This window comes from Primulina huaijiensis, chromosome 17 (genome assembly GCF_012295235.1).
Source record: "Primulina huaijiensis isolate GDHJ02 chromosome 17, ASM1229523v2, whole genome shotgun sequence".
NCBI lineage: Eukaryota > Viridiplantae > Streptophyta > Magnoliopsida > Lamiales > Gesneriaceae > Primulina > Primulina huaijiensis.
The window spans coordinates 10,758,662-10,778,588 of record NC_133322.1 but is presented as its reverse complement, the minus strand read 5'-3'; the positions used below and the strand labels follow the sequence as shown (position 1 = coordinate 10,778,588).

Here is a 19,927-nt window from a genome sequence, read left to right as displayed (position 1 = left end):
GCCTTGCCCTGTTGGCATGGTTAAAACTGGCGATGTGATAAGAGCTTGCTTCAAAGTATTGAAACTCTTCTGATAATCTTCCCTCGATGCAAATTTAGCATTCTTCTTAGTCAATGAAGTGAGTGGCACTGCAATCGAGGAAAACTCCTGAATGAATTTCCTGTAGTAGCCTGCCAAGCCTAGGAAACTACGGATCTCTGACGTATTCTTCGGCTCAACCCATTCTTTTACTACGACCACTTTAGCTGGATCCACCTCAATACCACTGTTAGATATGATATGTCCCAAAAATGCTACCTTCTCCGACCAGAATTCGCAGTTACTAAATTTTACAAACAACTTGCGACTCTACAAGACTTGAAAAACTGTACCCAAATGTTGACTGTGTTCTTCATGGTTCTTCGAGTAAATAAGAATGTCGTCAATGAATACTATGACGAACTGGTCTAGGTAAGGCTTAAATACTCAATTCATTAGGTCCATAAAAATTGCTGAAGCATTCGTCAGTCCAAATGGCATCACTAAGAACTCGTAATGGCCATATCGAGTTTTGAAGGATGTCTTATGAACATCTGCATCTTTTACCTTCAGTTGATGATACCCAAAACGTAGATCTATCTTAGAGAACACTGTAGCTCTCTACAACTGATCGAATAAGTCCTCGATCCTTGGTAATGGGTATTTGTTCTTGATCGTTATCTTGTTCAATTCTCGGTAATCGATACACAACCTCATACTTCTATCCTTCTTCTTTACGAAGAGCATTGGTGCGTGCCCCATAGTGAGAAACTAGGGCGGATCAATTCTTTGTCAAGGAGCTCCTGAATTTGCTGTTTGAGCTCTAACATCTCTGCTGGAGCCAAACGGTACGGTGCCTTAGAGATTGGATAAATTCCTGGTGCAAGGTCAATGGCGAACTCTACCTCTCTCTCTGGCGGAAGGCCTGTGACGTTGTCTGGGAAAACGTCCAGAAAATCTCTGACAACTGGTACGTCAGATATCGACGGGACGGGTGTGTCAGGTGTTGAAATGATACTAGCCAAAAATACCTGACACCCCTTATGCATAAGTCTCCGTGCCTGCATGCAAAAGATAATGCGAGGGAAACTTCTGCACCTGTGTGGCTCAAAGAAAAATTGCTCCATGCCCAACGGTCTTACCAACACTGACCTTTTCTAAAAATCAATTAGAAATTTGTTCTCCATCAGCCAGTCCATCCCCAAAATAAATCAAACTCTGGTATTGACAACACAATCAGGTCAGCATAAACTAGGTGGCCCTGTAGTTCAAGATCGATATCTATGACCACGCTAGTAGCTCATAACTCCTCCCCTGATGGGACTGTCTTGGAGTAGCTCAAATCGAGTCCAATGGACTTGACATTCAAATAATTACCGAACGTCTTTGAGATAAAAGAGTGGGTAGCCCCAGAATCTAACAAGGCTTTCGTAGCCACTTTCTTTATGAAAATATTTCCTGAAGGATGACAGCACAACACAAAAACTTATTTCTCAAAATACAAATCTTAACCTAATGCATAGTTGAAAATTTCTATCCAAAGTATCAAAAATACGAAAACAATATACTATTAATCACAAGTAAAATTCGAAGCATGCATGACCAAAAATAAATATTGTGCTGAATTAAATGGGTTACCAGTCAGTAGAGTAGTGTCTGGGTTCACCTCCTCAGCATGCATGGCGAACACTCTCCCCCTGGGTCGGCTGCCTCCACTGCGGGCAGTCCTTCAGCATGTGATCAATCGCTCCACACTTGAAGCATTTGCCCGAACTCCATAAACATTGTCCCATGTGCTGGCGGTTGCATTTCAGACATGGTGGGTACTCACCAGGCTTCTGAGGAGCATTCCTTTGCCGCATAGGATGTTTGTTTTTTGGCTGTCCTTGAAACGGCCTCTTTCCCTGCTGTCCCTGGAAAGGCCTCTTGAACTGCTGCTGCTGCTGAGGTGCCTGGTAGGGCCTCTTTCCCAGCCTGCCATTCTCGATATCCCTCTAGTCCTGCTCTGCAGCCAAAGCTCTTTACACGGCAACAACATAAGTAGTAGGTCCAGCAACTCTAACATCACGGCGCAAGATCGGCCGTAATCCATCAATGAAATGCCTCAGCTTCTTTCGAGCATCATTCGTAATTAGAGGCACGAAGTAAAACCCCCTCTCAAACTTCCTTACAAACTCTGCCACGCTGCTATCCCCCTGTCGCAACGTCATAAACTCCTTGGTCAAGCGGGAGCGTACTTTCTTAGTGAAGTACTTGGAGTAGAAGACCTCATTAAAACCATTCCAAGACAGGGTCTGCAAATTCACTGTCACGGACGCGCTCTCCCACCACAGTCTGGCGTCCCCTGTCAACAGAAAAGTTGCACATCTGACTCTGTCTGCATCTTGCAGCTCAATGAAAGTGAATATTACCTCGATGGACTTGATCCATACCTCAGCTATCATTGGGTCAGTAATCCCCGAGAACTCCTTTGGGTCCATCCTCATGTACCTCTCATACACCGCCTCTGGCCTAGGCCTCGCCCCCGTATCTACTCTAGCATTGTTCCTCGCAAACTTTGCGAAGAACTGAGTCATCTCTGCCAGCATCTGTGCCTGCATATCTGGCGGTGGGCGAGGAGGAGTGGCCCTCTTCTCCTCCCGATCCTATTTGTCCCCTACACCTGCCCCACGTGCAATCATACGTCTAGGAGGCATACTGTTCCAAAATTTACCCAACACGTAAACCAACATGCAAGAACATAATATCCATATCATAAGATACACGACGTAAATCGAATTTAAACATGTACATGATGAAATCATGCCTTTGATTCTTACTACATGAATGAATTTTAAAACAATAAAACTTACAGACTTGAGGCGAGACTCCATGAGCTTCTCGCAACTGACAGTAGCCATAATCCTTTACAATAACACCACTCTTATACCAATTGTAATGTACTGTAGTTTTTAAATTACTTAAAATTGACGGAAAATAAAAATTTTTCTTGAACAAATAACAATCTCTCAAAATACACTTATAAATAAATTTCTTGATCAATATTTGAAATATAAAAGATATTACAACAAGTACTTGTTTAAAAAACAAAATAATTCGTTAAAATCAGAGTAAATGAGTTCAACATGCATAAAAACCCTTAAAACTTAAGCGGTCTTCAGGTTAGTCCTCCGCCTAGTTCGAGCCATCTCACTGGTCTCCGCCTCTCGTCTCCTCAAACTCGTCCTCACATGTATCGATCAAGTCTAGTGAGTCTAAAGACTCAACACGTATAAACTGAGAATAACGAGTAATACGTAATAAATCCACATGCATTTTAAATTAGTCCATACATAGTTAAAACATGAACATACGTACGTAACCGTAAACGTGCCATCATTTCAGAAACATTTTCATAAACGTACTTGCATCATACATACTTAAACATACATAATCATCATAATTTTGCGTAGAGATATTTTTCAAAACAAGTGACCCATACATAATGCGCCTGATTAGACTAAACCACAGTACTGGGCTGGTAGGGATGTCCACTTGGGACTTGACCATAAAATATTTACTTTTGCACGTCGAACATACTTACATAGCGTCGAGGACTTCGTTGGATCTCGCTTGGACGATTGCTGCACATACTAACACATTAACATGCAAATTAAATCCCATAACTTAACCGTAATAATCTTACTCACTTCCGAAGTAATTAATTAACTTATGATTTCTAGACCACTCGGGACTTGACCATATTTAATCATCATACTAGACCATGACATCGAACCCCGAAACAATCCCTGATATGGAGTACGAACATTACCCAAGCAATAGAAGACACAGACCCCGTTTAAACCATAATTCGATGATTCCTATTCCAGACACTTATCTGCTAATCTACCCTCCCTGAGCTTGGACATAGAGATGTATTAATACCCGAACGAAACAATTGTATTTAAACTTAAAGCCCCTTAAACTCCAAGACCTGCACCTAGGCGCCAGCAAAGTAGCGTTGTAGCGCTTTGTCAAGCGCCTAGGCACTAGAAACCAGCGCCGCGGCGCTAACAATGCGAACGACAGGCGCTGCGGAGCTTCCAATCCAGCACTGCGGCGCTAAAATGTTCGAAGCTTAAGCGCTGCGGCGCTCCTTATCTAGCGCTGCGGCGCTAACCCTGCGCGAACCAACCAAAATTCTGCACAAAATTTTCCCTACAACTTCTAATGCAACCACACCCTTACCGACCCAAAACGACACACCAAATATCGTATGATCGCTACACTCGACACACCTAAACACAGCAATGACCACTCGGCGATTCCCAACGAAGCCTGCAATCAATTAAACTGAAGAAACATGAAGAACATATTTCAAATCATCACAGTTTGTGCAGACATGCAAGAATGATCATATCGCATTCGTTTCTAGTCCAAAAATTACGAATTTACTGTCAAATCGAAGGTATGAAAATGTACTACATTTTACGTGTTGAAAGTTTTTCCAGAAAACTACCTAAATTTCGCAGGACTCGAAATAACAGCAGATTCGGTTTTTGATATCTAAAAACTTGTTAAAATTCGTTTCAAACATTTTTACTCAAAATTTACATAACAGAAACAAATTTTTACACACAATACGCTTCAAAATACTTACTACGACAAGATCGATGCAGAAATAAAAGAATATATCAAATATAACAAATATCGACGCGGTGGGTCACGGGAGATGACCGAGAGACGATTGCTGCACGGTTTTTTGCTCGAAAATGAGTGAAAATCTTCAGAAGTTTGCAAGGAATGGATGGCTGCTGAAAGAACATAAGATCCCTAGGTTTTCTCCTCCAAAAAGAGTGAATGCAAGGTGTGTGAAATGTGTGTGTGTTAATGGTGTAACCGATGGGGTGTGTGTGTTGTGTGTGCGCGTGTGTTGTAATATAATAAGTGACAAAATATTGCTTAATTAATTAATTAAAGGCTAAAGACAAGCTTAGTTAAATAATTAGGGATAAAACTAATACTAATCTAATTATATTATCCCACTAAAAGATTGAATAAAATAATTAAATACCATATTTTCATGATTAAAATATTCACTACTCAACTTAGAAATTTTGAAAAGCTTAAGATCTTAAAATCATCCAATAAATTAAATTAGGCTCTAAAATATTTTAAAAACTCGTAAATCATTTAAAATAATAATTTTCTTGACTTGAAATAAAATACCACATTTTCATAAATCGCCTAAATCATCACCGGTCTCTTTTCACAATCCTGCATCGAATATTCGCCTAAAACATAAAACTCAACAAAATATTTTAATGTGCATTAAATAAACATATAATAATTTAAAATAATACAAATCATAAATCATGTATCGCTAAAAATCATTTTAAAATTAAGTAAATGATTTAACAATTTAATAAATGCATGGATTTATGTGTATTGATTTTGTACTCTACAATTAGTTTGTACTAAATAAAAAAATGTAGCAAATAGCATACTATTGGAACAATATGATGAGCCTATCAATGAGTTTTTAGACATTTATAACTCAGCTTTATTGACTCAACCAACATGCACAATTGATGATGTTATTTTGTTGATTTAATTAAAGTTTATTTTATGGACAACTTCAGAGGAAGTTCTGTTTTTTTAATAGAATGTTTAGTCATATATTTAAGCTTTAGCAAGTTTTAATGTCTTTAGGGTAGATTAAACTTAACCGTAAAAGACGGAGAGTCAACTTTCTAATTTTGGACTTTACAAATATATTATCAAGATTATTTTTAAAATTTAAATAAATTATATTCACCTCTACAAACAGTAAACGATTTTTTTTTTAGTTGAGAGAGAAAATTGTTACAATTGAATCTCGAATTCGAAACTTGTTTTCAGACTTAGATCTTGGTGGAAAATAAACTACAAGTAATTGAATTTTAATAAATGTTTTTGCTACGTCAACATAGGTGTGCATATATAAAACTATGTTCCCAAGGATTTTGTCTTTGTAATGATAAAAATATGTATATTTAAAGACTGAATTACGAAATCAATTGATAAAGATGTATGTAGATCAATTGGAGCTTATCTGACACCAAGGTGGGACCGATGTTCTTGTGTTTGAGACTCAGTTCTAATAAACCAGTAGAATAATATCAATTGTGTTCTATTACGCTGTGCTTGTAACTCGATTCTGACAAAATTGATCCTAAAAGGTGCAGCAAAATTAGAAAAAATCAGTAATATTACTTAGTCAATGCCTTGAATAAATTGTCCCTTTTCCCTACGAAACTACCGAGCAACACACATCATATCCTGCTCCTCAACAAGCGAACGCGTCTATTAAATTAAATAATTATTTTCCTCCTCAACAATAAATACAAACTGCCACATGCCACACGCTTTCTCACTATAACTAAGATACGCGCGTTTTACTCATTCTCCGATTCCCACCAAAACCGCTACTCCAACTCCATATTATATATATAACCCTATTGCATACCAAATTCTCCATCGTTGTTGTTCTTCTTTCTTCTCAAGAATTGCAATGGCTGATACTAAACAACCCCACCTCAACGGAGCCTATTACGGCCCTTCGATCCCTCCGCCGTCCAAGTCCTACCACCGCCCCGGTCGCGGAGGGAGCTGCTGCTGCAACCCCTTCAGCTGCCTTCTCAACTGCCTCTGCACCTGCGTGTGCCAGATCCTATGCACCATCCTCGTAGTCGTTGGAATCGTCGTCCTCGTGTGCTGGCTCATCTTTCGCCCCAACGAAGTTAAGTTCTACGCCTCAGGGGCCTCGCTGACCCAGTTCAACCTCGACAACAACACGCTCCAATACAACTTGGCCGTCAACCTGACCATCCGGAACCCGAACCGACGCATCGGGGTGTATTACGATAGGATCGAGGCGACAGCAATGTACGAGGGGAATAGACTCAACACCAAGGAACTGCAGCCGTTTTACCAGGGACACAAGAGCACGAACTTCCTGAACGCGGAATTCAACGGACAACAACTGATTCTCCTCGGAGCCAATGAGCTATCTGATCACAACCAGAACAAGATTTCCAACGTCTACGACATCGATGTGAAGCTTCGTCTACGAATCAGGCTGAAGCTGGGGGTCGTGAAAACGCCGAGGATGAAGCCCAAGATCAATTGCGACTTGAAAATACCATTGTCTTCCAACAGCAACACGACTTCCGTTGTGGTGTTTGAATCAAAGAGGTGTGACTTCGATTGGCGCTGAGTTTGATCTGATTTTCTCAGCTCAAGTTCATATATACATATATATTTTGTGATACGAGTATGTATACGATTATATTTCTTGATTTTTGATGTTATTTACTAGGATGACTATACATTTCGGTTATGGATTCTTTGTAGATAAATAATGAGACTATGTATTGTGGTATTATTTTTTTGTGTTATATTATATATTTTTAGTCAATTCTTGGAGTATTTTATTTCATGGGGTTACGTTGGTTAGTTAACATCATATTGAATAGTATAATGAAGTTGAACATTCAAAACGGGGATAAGTTCAATGGACTAGTTGGTGACGGTACTTGAGGTACGGAAGCACGAAAATAATGTAATTAATCACACATAATGGTCTGAAGAATATGATAAAAATGACATTTTATGTTCGAAATGTCAGAATTTTTCTAAAAAATCATGTTTTTACGTATATATTAACATCATAAACAATATACGGAAATAAATCGGCCATTGAAAAATTTTGATTTCTCTACTTTTCTTTCCGGTTGAACTCTTCTAAGCACTCCGTCATCTCAATAGATGATGTATAATTTTCTTTTGAGGTGTGTGCTTAGGGACCTCAATCGCTGCTATTTATAGGCATCTTATACCATCAACGAGAAAAATAAGGAGTCCAAATGTCAAAAGAAGAGGTGCGTGCACGTCTCAATTTTCAAAAATTTGAGGCTGCATGTGTTGTTCGTCAAAAATGGTAGGCTTCTTGGCCGACGCCAATTCTTACACGTCACGCCTCTTTTAATATGTGTCATATTTCTTACATTCTTCCACTTGACACATATATCTCATTTACCATAGGAGAAAATAAAATACATGAATCATAGCGATAGGTTATCTAAAAACGATTATTATCTTCCATGTATTACAATGTATTATATCTCTCAAATAACTTAATGAATAAACCTTATGTTTATTCGAGGTCCAATTTTATTGATATTTCTCGAATTAATGGATGTGTGCACAACAAATATGAGAAAATATCACATTATAGATTCATTAACTTTGTTCTTACAACAAAATTACATAAAAGAACCAAGTGTCATTCTTTCTGTATGATCTTTAAATTTCAATGGCGGCATGTCTTTAGTCAAAGGATCTGCAATCATCAATTCTGTAGAACCCGTAAATTAGACTACGTATAAGCCATGCATAATTACTATTATTTAAATTAAAATGATCTTTTTATGCATGAGGATTATATCCATTCTTTTAAAATTGGTTGAGTTATGATTATTTATTTTAAATCCCAATAGTTTAGTTTTATCTTTTCAGTTTAATAAGTGAGACCGGACTGGAGTTGGATTATTGAGATAAAATTTAATATTAAGAAAACATTCCTACAATTTATTTAAGATAAATAATAAGTTATTTTAGTATAAAAGAATGTTTAAGAATTTATTTAATTAACTTGAGATAAGTACTAAATAAATTCTTTATGTCCAATAATTTAATTAAAAGCCTAAAATAAAATATGTGACCAATTGAAATAAGTTAATCTAGACTTATTTTAATTAAGAAATTATAATTTAACGTGATAGTAAATTTACCTTTAAGATTTAAAGATTTAGCCATGCATGCAAGGTAATGTTATTCTTTAATTAATTTATTAATTCACTAAAATATTTAATGGGTAGATAAAACTCTAAAGAATTAAAATACAAGATTTAAGAAATATTTCCCCTCCATTTTTAATTGAAATTTTCGGCCCCCTCCTTAATAGATTTAAATTAATTGACAACTCATTTCTCTTGAATCCCTTACATATCCCTCTTGATATTTTCCATATCCCTTTCATGGTAAATAATTTCTTCAATTTTAAATCCCCATTAATTAATAATTTAGCAATATTTCATCCCCATTTATCTAGTAAAAAAAAAAAAAATCGGCCACCCCATTAGGATATTTAAAAACATTGTCAACCCTTCATCTTTAATTCTTTCCTCATCTATTTTCTTGGGAGATGATTCCATCACACTAAATCTTCAATAATTATTAATTAAGCAATTTTCTACCCTTATTTGAAAGAAGAAAATCGGCCACCTCATTAAAGATTTAACTTTGTTTTGGCAACTCACCATTTTGATCCATTTCCTTATTCTTTTCTTGGTAGATAATTCCCTTCATTTTTAATCACCAATAATTAATAAATAAGAAATATTCTCTCTTGCTTTGATAGATAAAAATCGGTCATCTCCACCTCCTAAATATCCCTCAAATCCTATGATATCATATCATTCCTTATCTAACAAACTCTAGGATAGAAATATTTTATCTTGCCATTCAATCCCCATTTAATTAGTAAACTTCCCATTCATTTTTCCTAGCCATTCTCCTTCCCTAATTTTCGAAAATTTCAGTCTCTCTCAGCCCTAAAACCGTGAGAAAACACAAGAAAAAAATAAGAGAGGAAACAAGAAGCAAAGTCACTCCGTCTCCTCCGCGCCCCGTCGTCGTTTCGTTTGTTTTTCGTTCAAAACAAACCAAGGCATGTTTATATTTTTCCTTGCTCTTCAATCAAGTCATATACATGTTTTTAAACCATATTTGTTCATGATTTTTTTGATCAAAACCGAAATATTATAGCAACTACCCAACAAAATTCTGCACAGATTTTTTCTACTTCCCTTCATGCTTCACGGTTCTTGTTGTTTTTGTGGTTGTAGGGTTGGCTCGATTTCCAGGGGCTCAAGGCTGCTTTTAGACATGATATAGGTGTGTTAGGAAGGGATTTGTCCATTGGTCTCAGCCCCTTTCCCCCCTTGCATCACGTTTTGGACAGCAACTCCCCAGCATGGCGTTTTGTGTCCCGATTTGCATGTTTAGTGCCTAAGGTGAAGATTCTGATCTTGGCTTCCCTAGGGGCTGTAGCCATGGTTAGAATATCTCCTTGGCTTGTCTAAGACGTGACCAAGTTGGCCTTTCGGGGCTTGGTCCATGGTTCCATCGGTTTTCAAAACAAAACAAGACAAGCACACCTTCGATTTTTTTTTTCCTGCATGTGTAGTTTCGAGTTTAGGGGTTGGTGTGGATCTTGGTTTGCTTTTTAGCCCTTAGCCATGGTTCAAACCATACCCTAGGATTTTGGTAAGAGGCTCTGGTCAGTGGTTCAATCCCCAATGGCCATTAGCCCCGCAAACGACGCAAAGGAAACGCAAGCATGCTGCTGTAATTTTTGACAGCATGTGTGCTGTGGCTCAGAGATGAATTTCGGGTTCTTGGTCGGCTTTTAGCCTATGGCCTTGGACTGGACAGTCCCTCATCAAGTTAGGAAGGTCATGTTTTTGGCCGTTTGTGATTCGGCTCAGTTTAGAGGTCGTACGAGAATTTACGGTGCAATGTGCCAAAATGACTCTCTAAAGAGGGTTTCATGTTTTTGGACTCCATTCACTAAATTTCGAGTACTGTAAATTTAGGAGCATTATTTCATCATTTTAGGCGTATTTTAACTATGACTAAATGATGGTTCGGTGTTGGTTCGGGTTGGTACGAAGTCACGATTAAATACGAAGTTATTGGGCGTAATTGTCTCATTTTTTTTGGATTCAATTACAAAGTTTGGTCAAGATAAATCATTTGCATATTTTTCATGATAGATTTTGTAACGTACCGTACTTTTCTACTTAAAATTTGCGGAAAAATTAAAATTTTTCTTAAATAAAAAGTGAACATAAAAAAATTCGATAAAAGAAGTATAACTGTACGTCTCTCAAGTTGTTGCAACAAAAGATTTGAAATTCAAAGTTTGACATACGAAATAAATGTTTTCATAAAACTTATAACATGACGGTCCTCGGGTTTAGCCTCCCGCTCAGTCCAAGCCTGCTCCTTGGTCCCCACCTCCAGCCTTCTCATAAGCATCATCACCTGAATCGATCAAGTCTAGTGAGTCTAAAGACTCAACACGTATAAACTGGAAGTAACGAATAATACGTAATAAAACCACATGCAACTTAAAAATAGAGCTTACATACTTAAAATTTGAACTTGCACATCAAAAGCTTGAGCATATGTACATACATACATAGACATGCCATCAACATAAAACTTTTCTTAAACTTGCTGCATACTAGAACGTACTTGAACATACATATTCTCATCATTTTTCGTAGAGGCATGTTTCAAAGCAAGTGACCCATAACATAATCGCCTGATTAGACTAAACCACAGTACTGGGCTGACAGGGACGTATCCACTGCCACATACATGAGATCCTCGTTCATAATTTAACGGGCTGCTTGGTCCCCGTTCATAATTTAACGCTTTCCAATCTCGATCTAAACTCATTCATAATTTAACAGGCGGATTGGTCCCCGTTCATAATTTAACGCTTTCCAATCCTAAACATAATTTGGTCACAAGACATTTAGCATACCTCAGAAAACTTGAAAATATTTTCTTTGCACGTCAACATACTTTTACTTGGCGTTGAGGGATTCGTTGGACTTCGATTAGGGCCGTTGCTGCATATACTAACGTGAATTCAAAGCTTAATTTGTATAACTTAGACGTAAATATTATGCTTACTTACGAGCTCATTTAATTTCTTAGGACATTCTAAAATTCCCATGACTGGACCTTATAAAGCATCGTACTAAACCATGACATCACCCTCAAAGCATACTATAAATTTTTCCCAAAATGTGAAGGACACGGAGCCCGTGCCTACATCCGTGTATGGGTCCGTGTAGGTTCGGGTAAGAAGGACTTTGAAAAGAAGGGTGGACACGGACCTCGTGTTAGGGTCCGTGTAGAGGTCCGGGTAGCCTAGCAAATTTTGACACCGAAAAGAAACAAAGGCACGGACCCCGTGCCCTGTTCCGTGTGGGGTTCCGTGTCAGCTCGCAAAAATGGCTACTCAAAGGAAACAAAGGCACGAACCCCGTGTCAGGGTCCGTGTGAGGGTCCGGCTGGGCACTGAAGGTCGAAACCTGCGTGAAAAACTTGACATGAAAATTCATTCTCCTCAACCAACCCAAATGGCTATGAATCGAAACCTCGTGACCCATCTTAGGACGCTACGACATTGTACCAAACGCAAGGAAATCATTAAAATTGTTCCCAAGAGCGACAAGCAACAACCAACGACACAACCCGAAATTCGACACCATTTTTTTATTCCTACGACTCTTGATTCAACTTGGAGCCTAACGACACAAAATCAGACACCACATAATAATCCCAATATCATTCTTGACTTACCCAAACGTAGCAGCGATTACCCGTCGATTCCCAACGAAGCCTGCAACACATAACTTTAAGAACACAATTTACGTAAAAATCGCAGCTTGAGCAGTCCCACGAAAAACACCATAACTTACTAAATTTTCATCCAAAAATTTTGAATCTTATATCAAATCGAAGGTATCAAAAAGTTCTACGTTTTTTTGTATTGAAAGTTTTCTCAGATTCTCGACTGAAAAATTACAGTAAATCAAAATACAGTAAAATTCGAGTTTTCAGATCAAGAGATTTCTTCAAAACACATCAAATAATTTTTCTGCACAAACTACTACATCTTATACACATGATTTCATACATAAGACATCAAAATAAATACTATGACAAGATCGACACAGGAAAAACAGATTATACGTGCTTTGTGATAATTAAAAATACCGAAACGACCATACCGACGCGGGGAAAGATGCGAGGTTGATCCGGGACGAACGTGGCTCGATTTTTCTTGCAACAAAATGACGAAACCTCGCTGGAAATTATAGAGGGAAGGGGCGGCTGCTCTCAAGACTAAGAACCCTAATATTTCTCTTCTCATAATAATAAAATTCTGAATTGAAACTTGTGTGTGTGTGTGTTACACGGTTTCTAGTGTGTAAAAAAGTGTGTGTGTGGGTGATTATAATATTAACGCGTGTGTGTGTTTAATTAGGAGTCATTAGTGCTAATTTAACTAATAAAAATACTAATAAAAAGGTTAACCCACACTAATTTTAAACAAACTTTTAATTTAAAATAACACACACAAAAATGCTAATTTTAAAAGTTTTAAACTCTTAAATCACTAACCACATAAATAAGGCTTTTAGATTGCTAAACTAAATAAATTATTTAAAATGTCCCATCTCAACTTAAAATAAAATACCACATTTTAAATTGCCAAAATCGTCGCCGGTCTTTTCCCTCGATCCCGCATCGAATAATCGCCTGAAACATGAAACTCGAAAAAAAACATTTTAACGTGCATCACATAAACATGAATAATTTCCAAAATTCATTTAAATAAATCATGCATAGCTAAATCTCATTTTTAAATTCAATTAAATGAATTAACAATTAAATAAGTGCATGGGTTTTACATGTACTGGATTTTGGGCTTTACAGTTCCTCCCCCACTTATAGAAATTTCGTCTTCAAAATTAAATCTTATCAAATAACTCTGGATAGAGACTTCTCATATCAGCTTCGGTCTCCCAAGTGGCCTCTTCCACTGATTGATTAAGCCACCGGACTTTGACCAGTTTTGTCACCTTGTTCCGAAATCTCCGCTCCTGTTTGTCTAGGATTTGGACAGGTCTGGAGCCAACTGCAATGGCTCGTAACTCAGAACATGCGAAGGATTAGCTAGGTACTTCCTCAGCATTGAGAAGTGGAACACATTGTGTACCCCGGCCAGATTCGGCGGAAGGGCAACACGATATGCTAGTGTCCCAACTCTGTCAAGAATTTCGAAAGGTCTAATAAATCTCGGACTCAGCTTGCCTCTCTTCCCAAATCTCATAACACCCTTCATAGGTGCTATCTTTATAAAAACGTGGTCACCTACGGCAAACTCGAGATCTCTCCTCCTCTTGTCAGCATAGCTCTTTTCGCGACTCTGGGCGGTCTTCATCCTATCTCGGATCTTGACCACCACATCTGCAGTCTGCTGAACTATCTCTGGCCCAAGCTCTGCTCTCTCTCCGACTTCATCCCAATGAATCGGCGATCTGCACTTCCTTCCGTACAATGCCTCGTAGGGAGCCATACCTATAGATGCTTGGTAACTGTTGTTCTATGTAAACTCCACTAGAGGTAGTTTAGCTTCCCAAGTCCCTTGGAAATCGATCATACAGGCTCGCAATAAGTCCTCCAAAATCTGAATCACTCGCTCAGACTGGCCATCTATTTGCGGGTGAAAAGCTGTACTGAATAGCAACTTTGTCCCCATGGCTGCATGCAAACTCTTGCAAAAGGATGAAGTAAACCTCGGGTCCCTGTCGGACACAATAGTAACTGGGATTCCATGCAATCGAATGATCTCCATGATATAAAGCTCCGCATACTTCGTCATGGAGAAAGTCGTCTTCACTGGCAAGAAATGTGTCGACTTAGTGAGTTGATCCACTATCACCCAAATAAAATTCGATCCTCTGACTGACCTTGGCAAACCAACCGCAAAGTCCATTGTAACATTCTCTCATTTCCACTCTAGGATGGGGAGTGGCTTAAGCATTCCTGCTGGTCTCTGATGCTCTGCCTTCACCTGCTGACAAGTGAGGCATTTAGACACAAATATGCGGATGTCTCTCTTCATCCCTGGCCACCAATACAAGATCTGCAGGTCTTTGTACGTCTTGGTACCTCCTCGGTGGATTGAATACGGAGATGCATGTGCCTCTGTCAGAATATCCTGTCTGATCAAATTAACACTAGGCACCCTCATTCTACCTCTGTATTTCACAATGCCATCTGAAACTGTGTAAAGTACACGGCCCTTAGCTTCATCCTTCAGCCTCCACTTCTGTAATTGCTCATCTGAAGATTGACCTGCTCGGATACGGTCTAGCAAAGAAGATTGGACTGTCAGATTAGACAGCCTCGGCGCTTTGCCCTTGCGATAAACTTCTAACCCAAACCTCTGAATCTCATACTGAAGAGATCTCTGTACTGACAACTGTGCTACGACTGCAACTTTACGGCTGAAGGCATCTGCCACAACATTACCTTTCCCTGGATGGTAGCTAATTTAACAATCGTAGTCTTTTACCAGCTCTAACCACCGTCTCTGTCTCATATTCAGTTCTTTCTGTGTGAAGAAGTATTTGAGACTCTTGTGATCTGTGAATATCTGGCATTTCTCGCCATACAAGTAGTGTCTCCAAATCTTCAACGCAAAGACTGCTGTGGCTAATTAAAGATCGTGAGTCGGGTAGTTCTTCTCGTGCACTTTCAACTGCCTAGAAGCATAAGCTATAACCCAACCATGTTGCATCAATACTGCACCTAAACCGAGCTTAGATGCATCGGTGTACAACACAAAGTCGCCTTGTCCTGCTGGCATGGCTAATACCGGCGCTGCAATAAGAGCTTGTTTCAATGTATCGACGCTCTTCTGACATCCATCTCTCCACACGAATTTTGCATTCTTCTTTGTCAGTGAAGTAGGTGGCATTGCTATCGAAGAAAATCCCTGAATAAGTTTCCTGTAGTAGCCTGCTAGGCCTAGGAAACTGCGGATCTCTGAAGCATTCTTCGGCTCGACCCATTTCTTAACGGCTGCTACCTTAGCTGGATCTACCTCAATACCACTGCTAGACACTATATGCCCCAAAAACGCTACCTTCTCCAACCAAAACTCACACTTAGTGAACTTCGCAAATAACTTGCGACTCTGCAAGGTCTGTAAAACCGTCCTCAAGTGTTGACTGTGCTCCTTATGGCTCTTCGAGTAAATAAGGCTATCGTCAATAAACACTATGACGAATTTATCAAGATAAGGTTGGAATACTCGGTTCATGAGGTCCATGAAAATTGCTGGAGCATTCGTCAATCCAAACGGCATCACTAAGAACTCGTAATGCCCATACCTGGTCCTGAAGGCTGTTTTGTGAACATCTGCATCTTTCACCTTCAGCTGATGATACCCCGATCGAAGATCTACCTTAGAGAACACTGAAGCTCCCTGCAACTGATCGAACAAATCCTCGATCCTTGGAAGTGGGTATTTGTTCTTGATCGTTACCTTGTTGAGCTCTCGGTAATCGATACACAGCCTCATGCTCCTATCCTTCTTCTTTACGAACAGCACTGGTGCGCCCCATGGAGAGAAACTAGGGCGAATAAATTCCTTGTCAAGAAGCTCCTGTATCTGCTGTTTAAGTTCTAGCATCTCAGCTGGAGCTAGTCGGTACGGTGCCTTAGAGATTGGCACTGTGCGTGGCATAAGATCGATAGCAAACTCCACCTCTCTCTCTGGTGGAAGACCTGTGACGTCATCGGGAAAGACGTCTGGGAAGTCTCTAACTACTGGCACGTCTGATAACGACTGAGTGGTCATGCCAGGTGTGGATACGATGCTGGCCAAGAAAGCCTGACATCCCTTAGAAATAAGTCTCCTACCCTGCATGCAGGAGATCATACGAGGGAAACGTCTCCATCTAGCTGGTTCAAACAGAAACTGCTCCATGCCCAATGGTCTAACCAAACCTGATCTCTTCTGAAAGTTGATCAAGACTCTGTTCTTTGTCAACCAGTCCATACCCAAGACAATATCGAATTCCGGCATTGGCAAGACGATCAAATCGACATACATTAAGTGGCCTTGAAATTCCAGATCAATGTCCCTGACCACACTAGTAGCTAATAAGTCTTCCCCTGATGGGACTGTCACTGAGTAATTCACGTCGAGACCAATCATCTTGATATCCAAGTGACTGGCGAACGTCTCTGATATGAAAGAATGGGTGGCTCCTGAGTCTATCAGGGCCTGAGTGGCTATCCTCTTAATAAAAATATTTCCTGAGGGACGTTAGCACAACACAAACTTATATCCCCAAAAATTCTAACATTAACCTCAAGCGTAGTAGAAAATTACTATCCCAAATCACTCAAAAATATTACTAGCACCTTAACAATCCCAAATAAAATTCAAAACATGCAAGGCAAAAATAAGACTGAGCTTAGGTAGAAAAGTTTACCAGTCAGCAAAGTCGTGTCTGCGTTTGCTTCTTGTGCATGCATGGCGAACACCCTGCCCTGGTTGGCTGCTTCCACTGTGGGCACTCCTTCAGCATGTGGTCACTGGCTCCACATTTGAAACACTTGCCCGATCCATATAAACATTGCCCCGGGTGCTAGCAATTGCACTTAGGACACATTGGGAAAACAACGGGCTTCTGAGGCGCCCCCTGCTGCTGAATCGGACCCTTGCCCTTAGGCGGTCCCTGATAAGGTTTCTTATGCTGGGGTCGCTGATGCTGCTGCTGCTGCTGGTGCTGTGGTGGTGCCTAATAGGGCCTCTTGCCCTGCCTGTCAGCCTCAACTTCTCCCGGGCATCATTAGCTATCAGAGGCACAAAGTAACACCCCCTCTCAAACTTCCGGACGAAGTCTGCCACGCTGTTGTCTCCCTGTCGCAGCGACATGAACTCCCTAGTCAATCGGGATCGTACTTCCTCAATGGAGTACTTGGAGTAGAAAACTTCCTTAAAACCATCCCAAGTCAGTGTTCGCAAATTCACTGACACTGACGCACTCTCCCACCACCGTCTGGCATCCCCTGTTAGAAGGAATATGGCACACCTGATTCGGTCTGCATCTGTCAGCTCCATGAAATCAAAGATTACTTCGATAGACTTAATCCATCCCTCCGCTATCATCGGGTTAGTAGTCCCCGAGAACTCCTTAGGATCCATCCTCCTAAACCTTTCGTACACAGCCTCTGGTCGGGGCCTCGCCTCTACATTAACCGCAGTCTGGTTCCCCGCAAACTGCGCGAAAAACTGCGTCATACCTGCAAGCATCTGCGCCTGCATATCTGGAGGTGGACGAGGAGGCGTGACCCTCTCCTCGTCTCGATGCTCTCTGTTCTCGTCCCTAACTTCCCGGTTAATCACACGTCTAGGAGGCATACTGTTCCAACGATTTACCCAACACATAAACCCAATATGCATGAATATAATAGCAATATCATAAGATGCACAAATCTAAACTTAAAACATGGACATGCTGAAATCATGATTCAATGCTTACTACATACGTAATGCAAAACTTTAAAACTTACAGACTCGAGGTGTGACTTCGTGAGCTTCTTGCAACTGGCAGTAGGCGTAACTGCTACTACTTGAATTATAATTCACCCAAGTGTAGGTTTTCTGCAAGTAATATATTTCGTAAGTACGAGATCGATCCACAAAGAGGTTATTTTAAGTTTAAATTTATTAATTTATAGATTACCAAATGCAAGAACGAATTTTACAAATTATAAATTTTGTCAAGGCTCGAGGATTTATTCCTAGTTTATGTAATAACCAAATGCAAGAACTAAAACAAAGGAAACCACCATAAATAATGGTTCCAAGAAAATTAAATATTTAAACACACACCTAATATAATATAGTTCCCACTATAGAAAATACCGAATTCACCGATATTTTATATATGGTACCTATGATTAAATATATAACTATATAAATATATAATTGCATAAAATAAATGTTAAATTAAATCATTATATTTCATTTAGAACAACCGGCAGAGCCACGCTATTGCCTAAATGAAATATATGATTTAATAAGTTAGTTGCCGGAAAGTAAAAGTTAACTGCGGAAAATAAAAGTTAATTGCGATAAAGTAAATGTTAGATGCGGAAAGTAAAAGTTAATTGCGATAAAGTAAATGTTAGATGCGGAAAGTAAAAGTTAGTTGTGATAAAGTAAATGATAGATTGTTAGATATCATAATATTTCATTTAGAACAACCGGCAGAGCCACACTATCGTTTAAAACAACAAATCAAGATAACCACTTCAATGGTATCAAGCATTTGATGTAAAATGATAACAACAAATAATTCATATTTATACCTACAATAAAAAAGAAATTAGCAAAATGAAAAGAAATAAAGAAAGAATATACAAAATATAAACAATCTTACTTCACCAAGAATTCATCCTCTTCACCTTGACATAATAGATTTAGCTTTCCATGAACTTACTTTTGATCAACACTAAAAACATCATTCATAATTTGGAAAATGAAAAATATATTGGAACTTAGAACTTTTATACACACTCACACTATATTTAACAATGAGATAGAATGATTCTCAAGCTTGCACAAGGCCTCTATTTATAGGCCAAATGAGAGAAAGGGTCAAAAATTCTATTAATGCAATGTAGTTGTAATAGTAGTCTTTGTCTCCTCCAACTTCAATTCCATGTCCCTTCTTTCAATGCTTTGTTCCATGACTTTAATCACCGAATTTGACTCTGCTCAAAACAGCAAACATGTGGGGAATTGTCTGTAGATAAATTTTGCCACTTGGTTCACCTCATTTGGTTAAATATTGAAATAGTTATGATTTTTTTACTATATGCTGGTCATTGTGAAAGTAAATTTGTCCTCCTTTTGATATTTTCACAATTTGATCATCTTAACCAACTTTTTAAGCAATCATGTCTTCTGCAAAGTTGTAGATAATTTCTCAAGGATTCCAAACATGTTTGAATCACCTCCATTTGAGTTTTCTAGCTTGAGTTATCATTATTTTACTAACACGTAGAAAACCTGAAAATAAAACATATTTAGTAAGACATTTAAATATAAACACACAATACTAAAATAACATAATTTTATAATTTTAATGAAACTTAAATTTTAAAATATAGGTTTTAACATATAATAAATTATTAATTTTAAGTTTCATCA

General features: G+C 38.8%; 2 protein-coding genes across 2 annotated transcripts; one reads left to right on the top strand and one right to left on the bottom strand.

Annotated features, from left to right (window-relative positions):
- Window positions 1-752: 752 nt before the first annotated feature.
- LOC140962602 (uncharacterized) lies at window positions 753-2,618 on the bottom strand. Its single transcript, XM_073421555.1, has 5 exons — window positions 2,122-2,618; window positions 1,850-2,023; window positions 1,657-1,745; window positions 1,171-1,175; window positions 753-1,079 (listed from the first exon to the last, which is right to left on the bottom strand). The coding sequence occupies exons 1-5, from the start codon at window positions 2,616-2,618 to the stop codon at window positions 753-755; spliced, it is 1,092 nt and encodes a 363-aa protein (XP_073277656.1).
- A 3,863-nt stretch (window positions 2,619-6,481) lies between these two features.
- On the top strand, window positions 6,482-7,456 carry LOC140962313 (NDR1/HIN1-like protein 10). The gene has a single exon (XM_073421179.1). It carries the CDS (start codon window positions 6,551-6,553, stop codon window positions 7,253-7,255), a length of 705 nt encoding a protein of 234 aa, XP_073277280.1. The 5' UTR covers window positions 6,482-6,550; the 3' UTR covers window positions 7,256-7,456.
- Window positions 7,457-19,927: the final 12,471 nt, after the last annotated feature.

Coding starts and splice junctions, on each gene's coding strand:
- LOC140962602 (XM_073421555.1), bottom strand. CDS start 2,618: ATGCAGGCACAGATGCTGGCAGAGATGACTCAGTTCTTCGCAAAGTTT. Junction 2,024..2,121: donor GATGCTCGAAAGAAGCTGAG/GCATTTCATTGA, acceptor CTTTGGCTGCAG/AGCAGGACTAGAGGGATATC. Junction 1,746..1,849: donor GAATGCTCCTCAGAAGCCTG/GTGAGTACCCAC, acceptor CACATGCTGAAG/GACTGCCCGCAGTGGAGGCA.
- LOC140962313 (XM_073421179.1), top strand. CDS start 6,551: ATGGCTGATACTAAACAACCCCACCTCAACGGAGCCTATTACGGCCCT.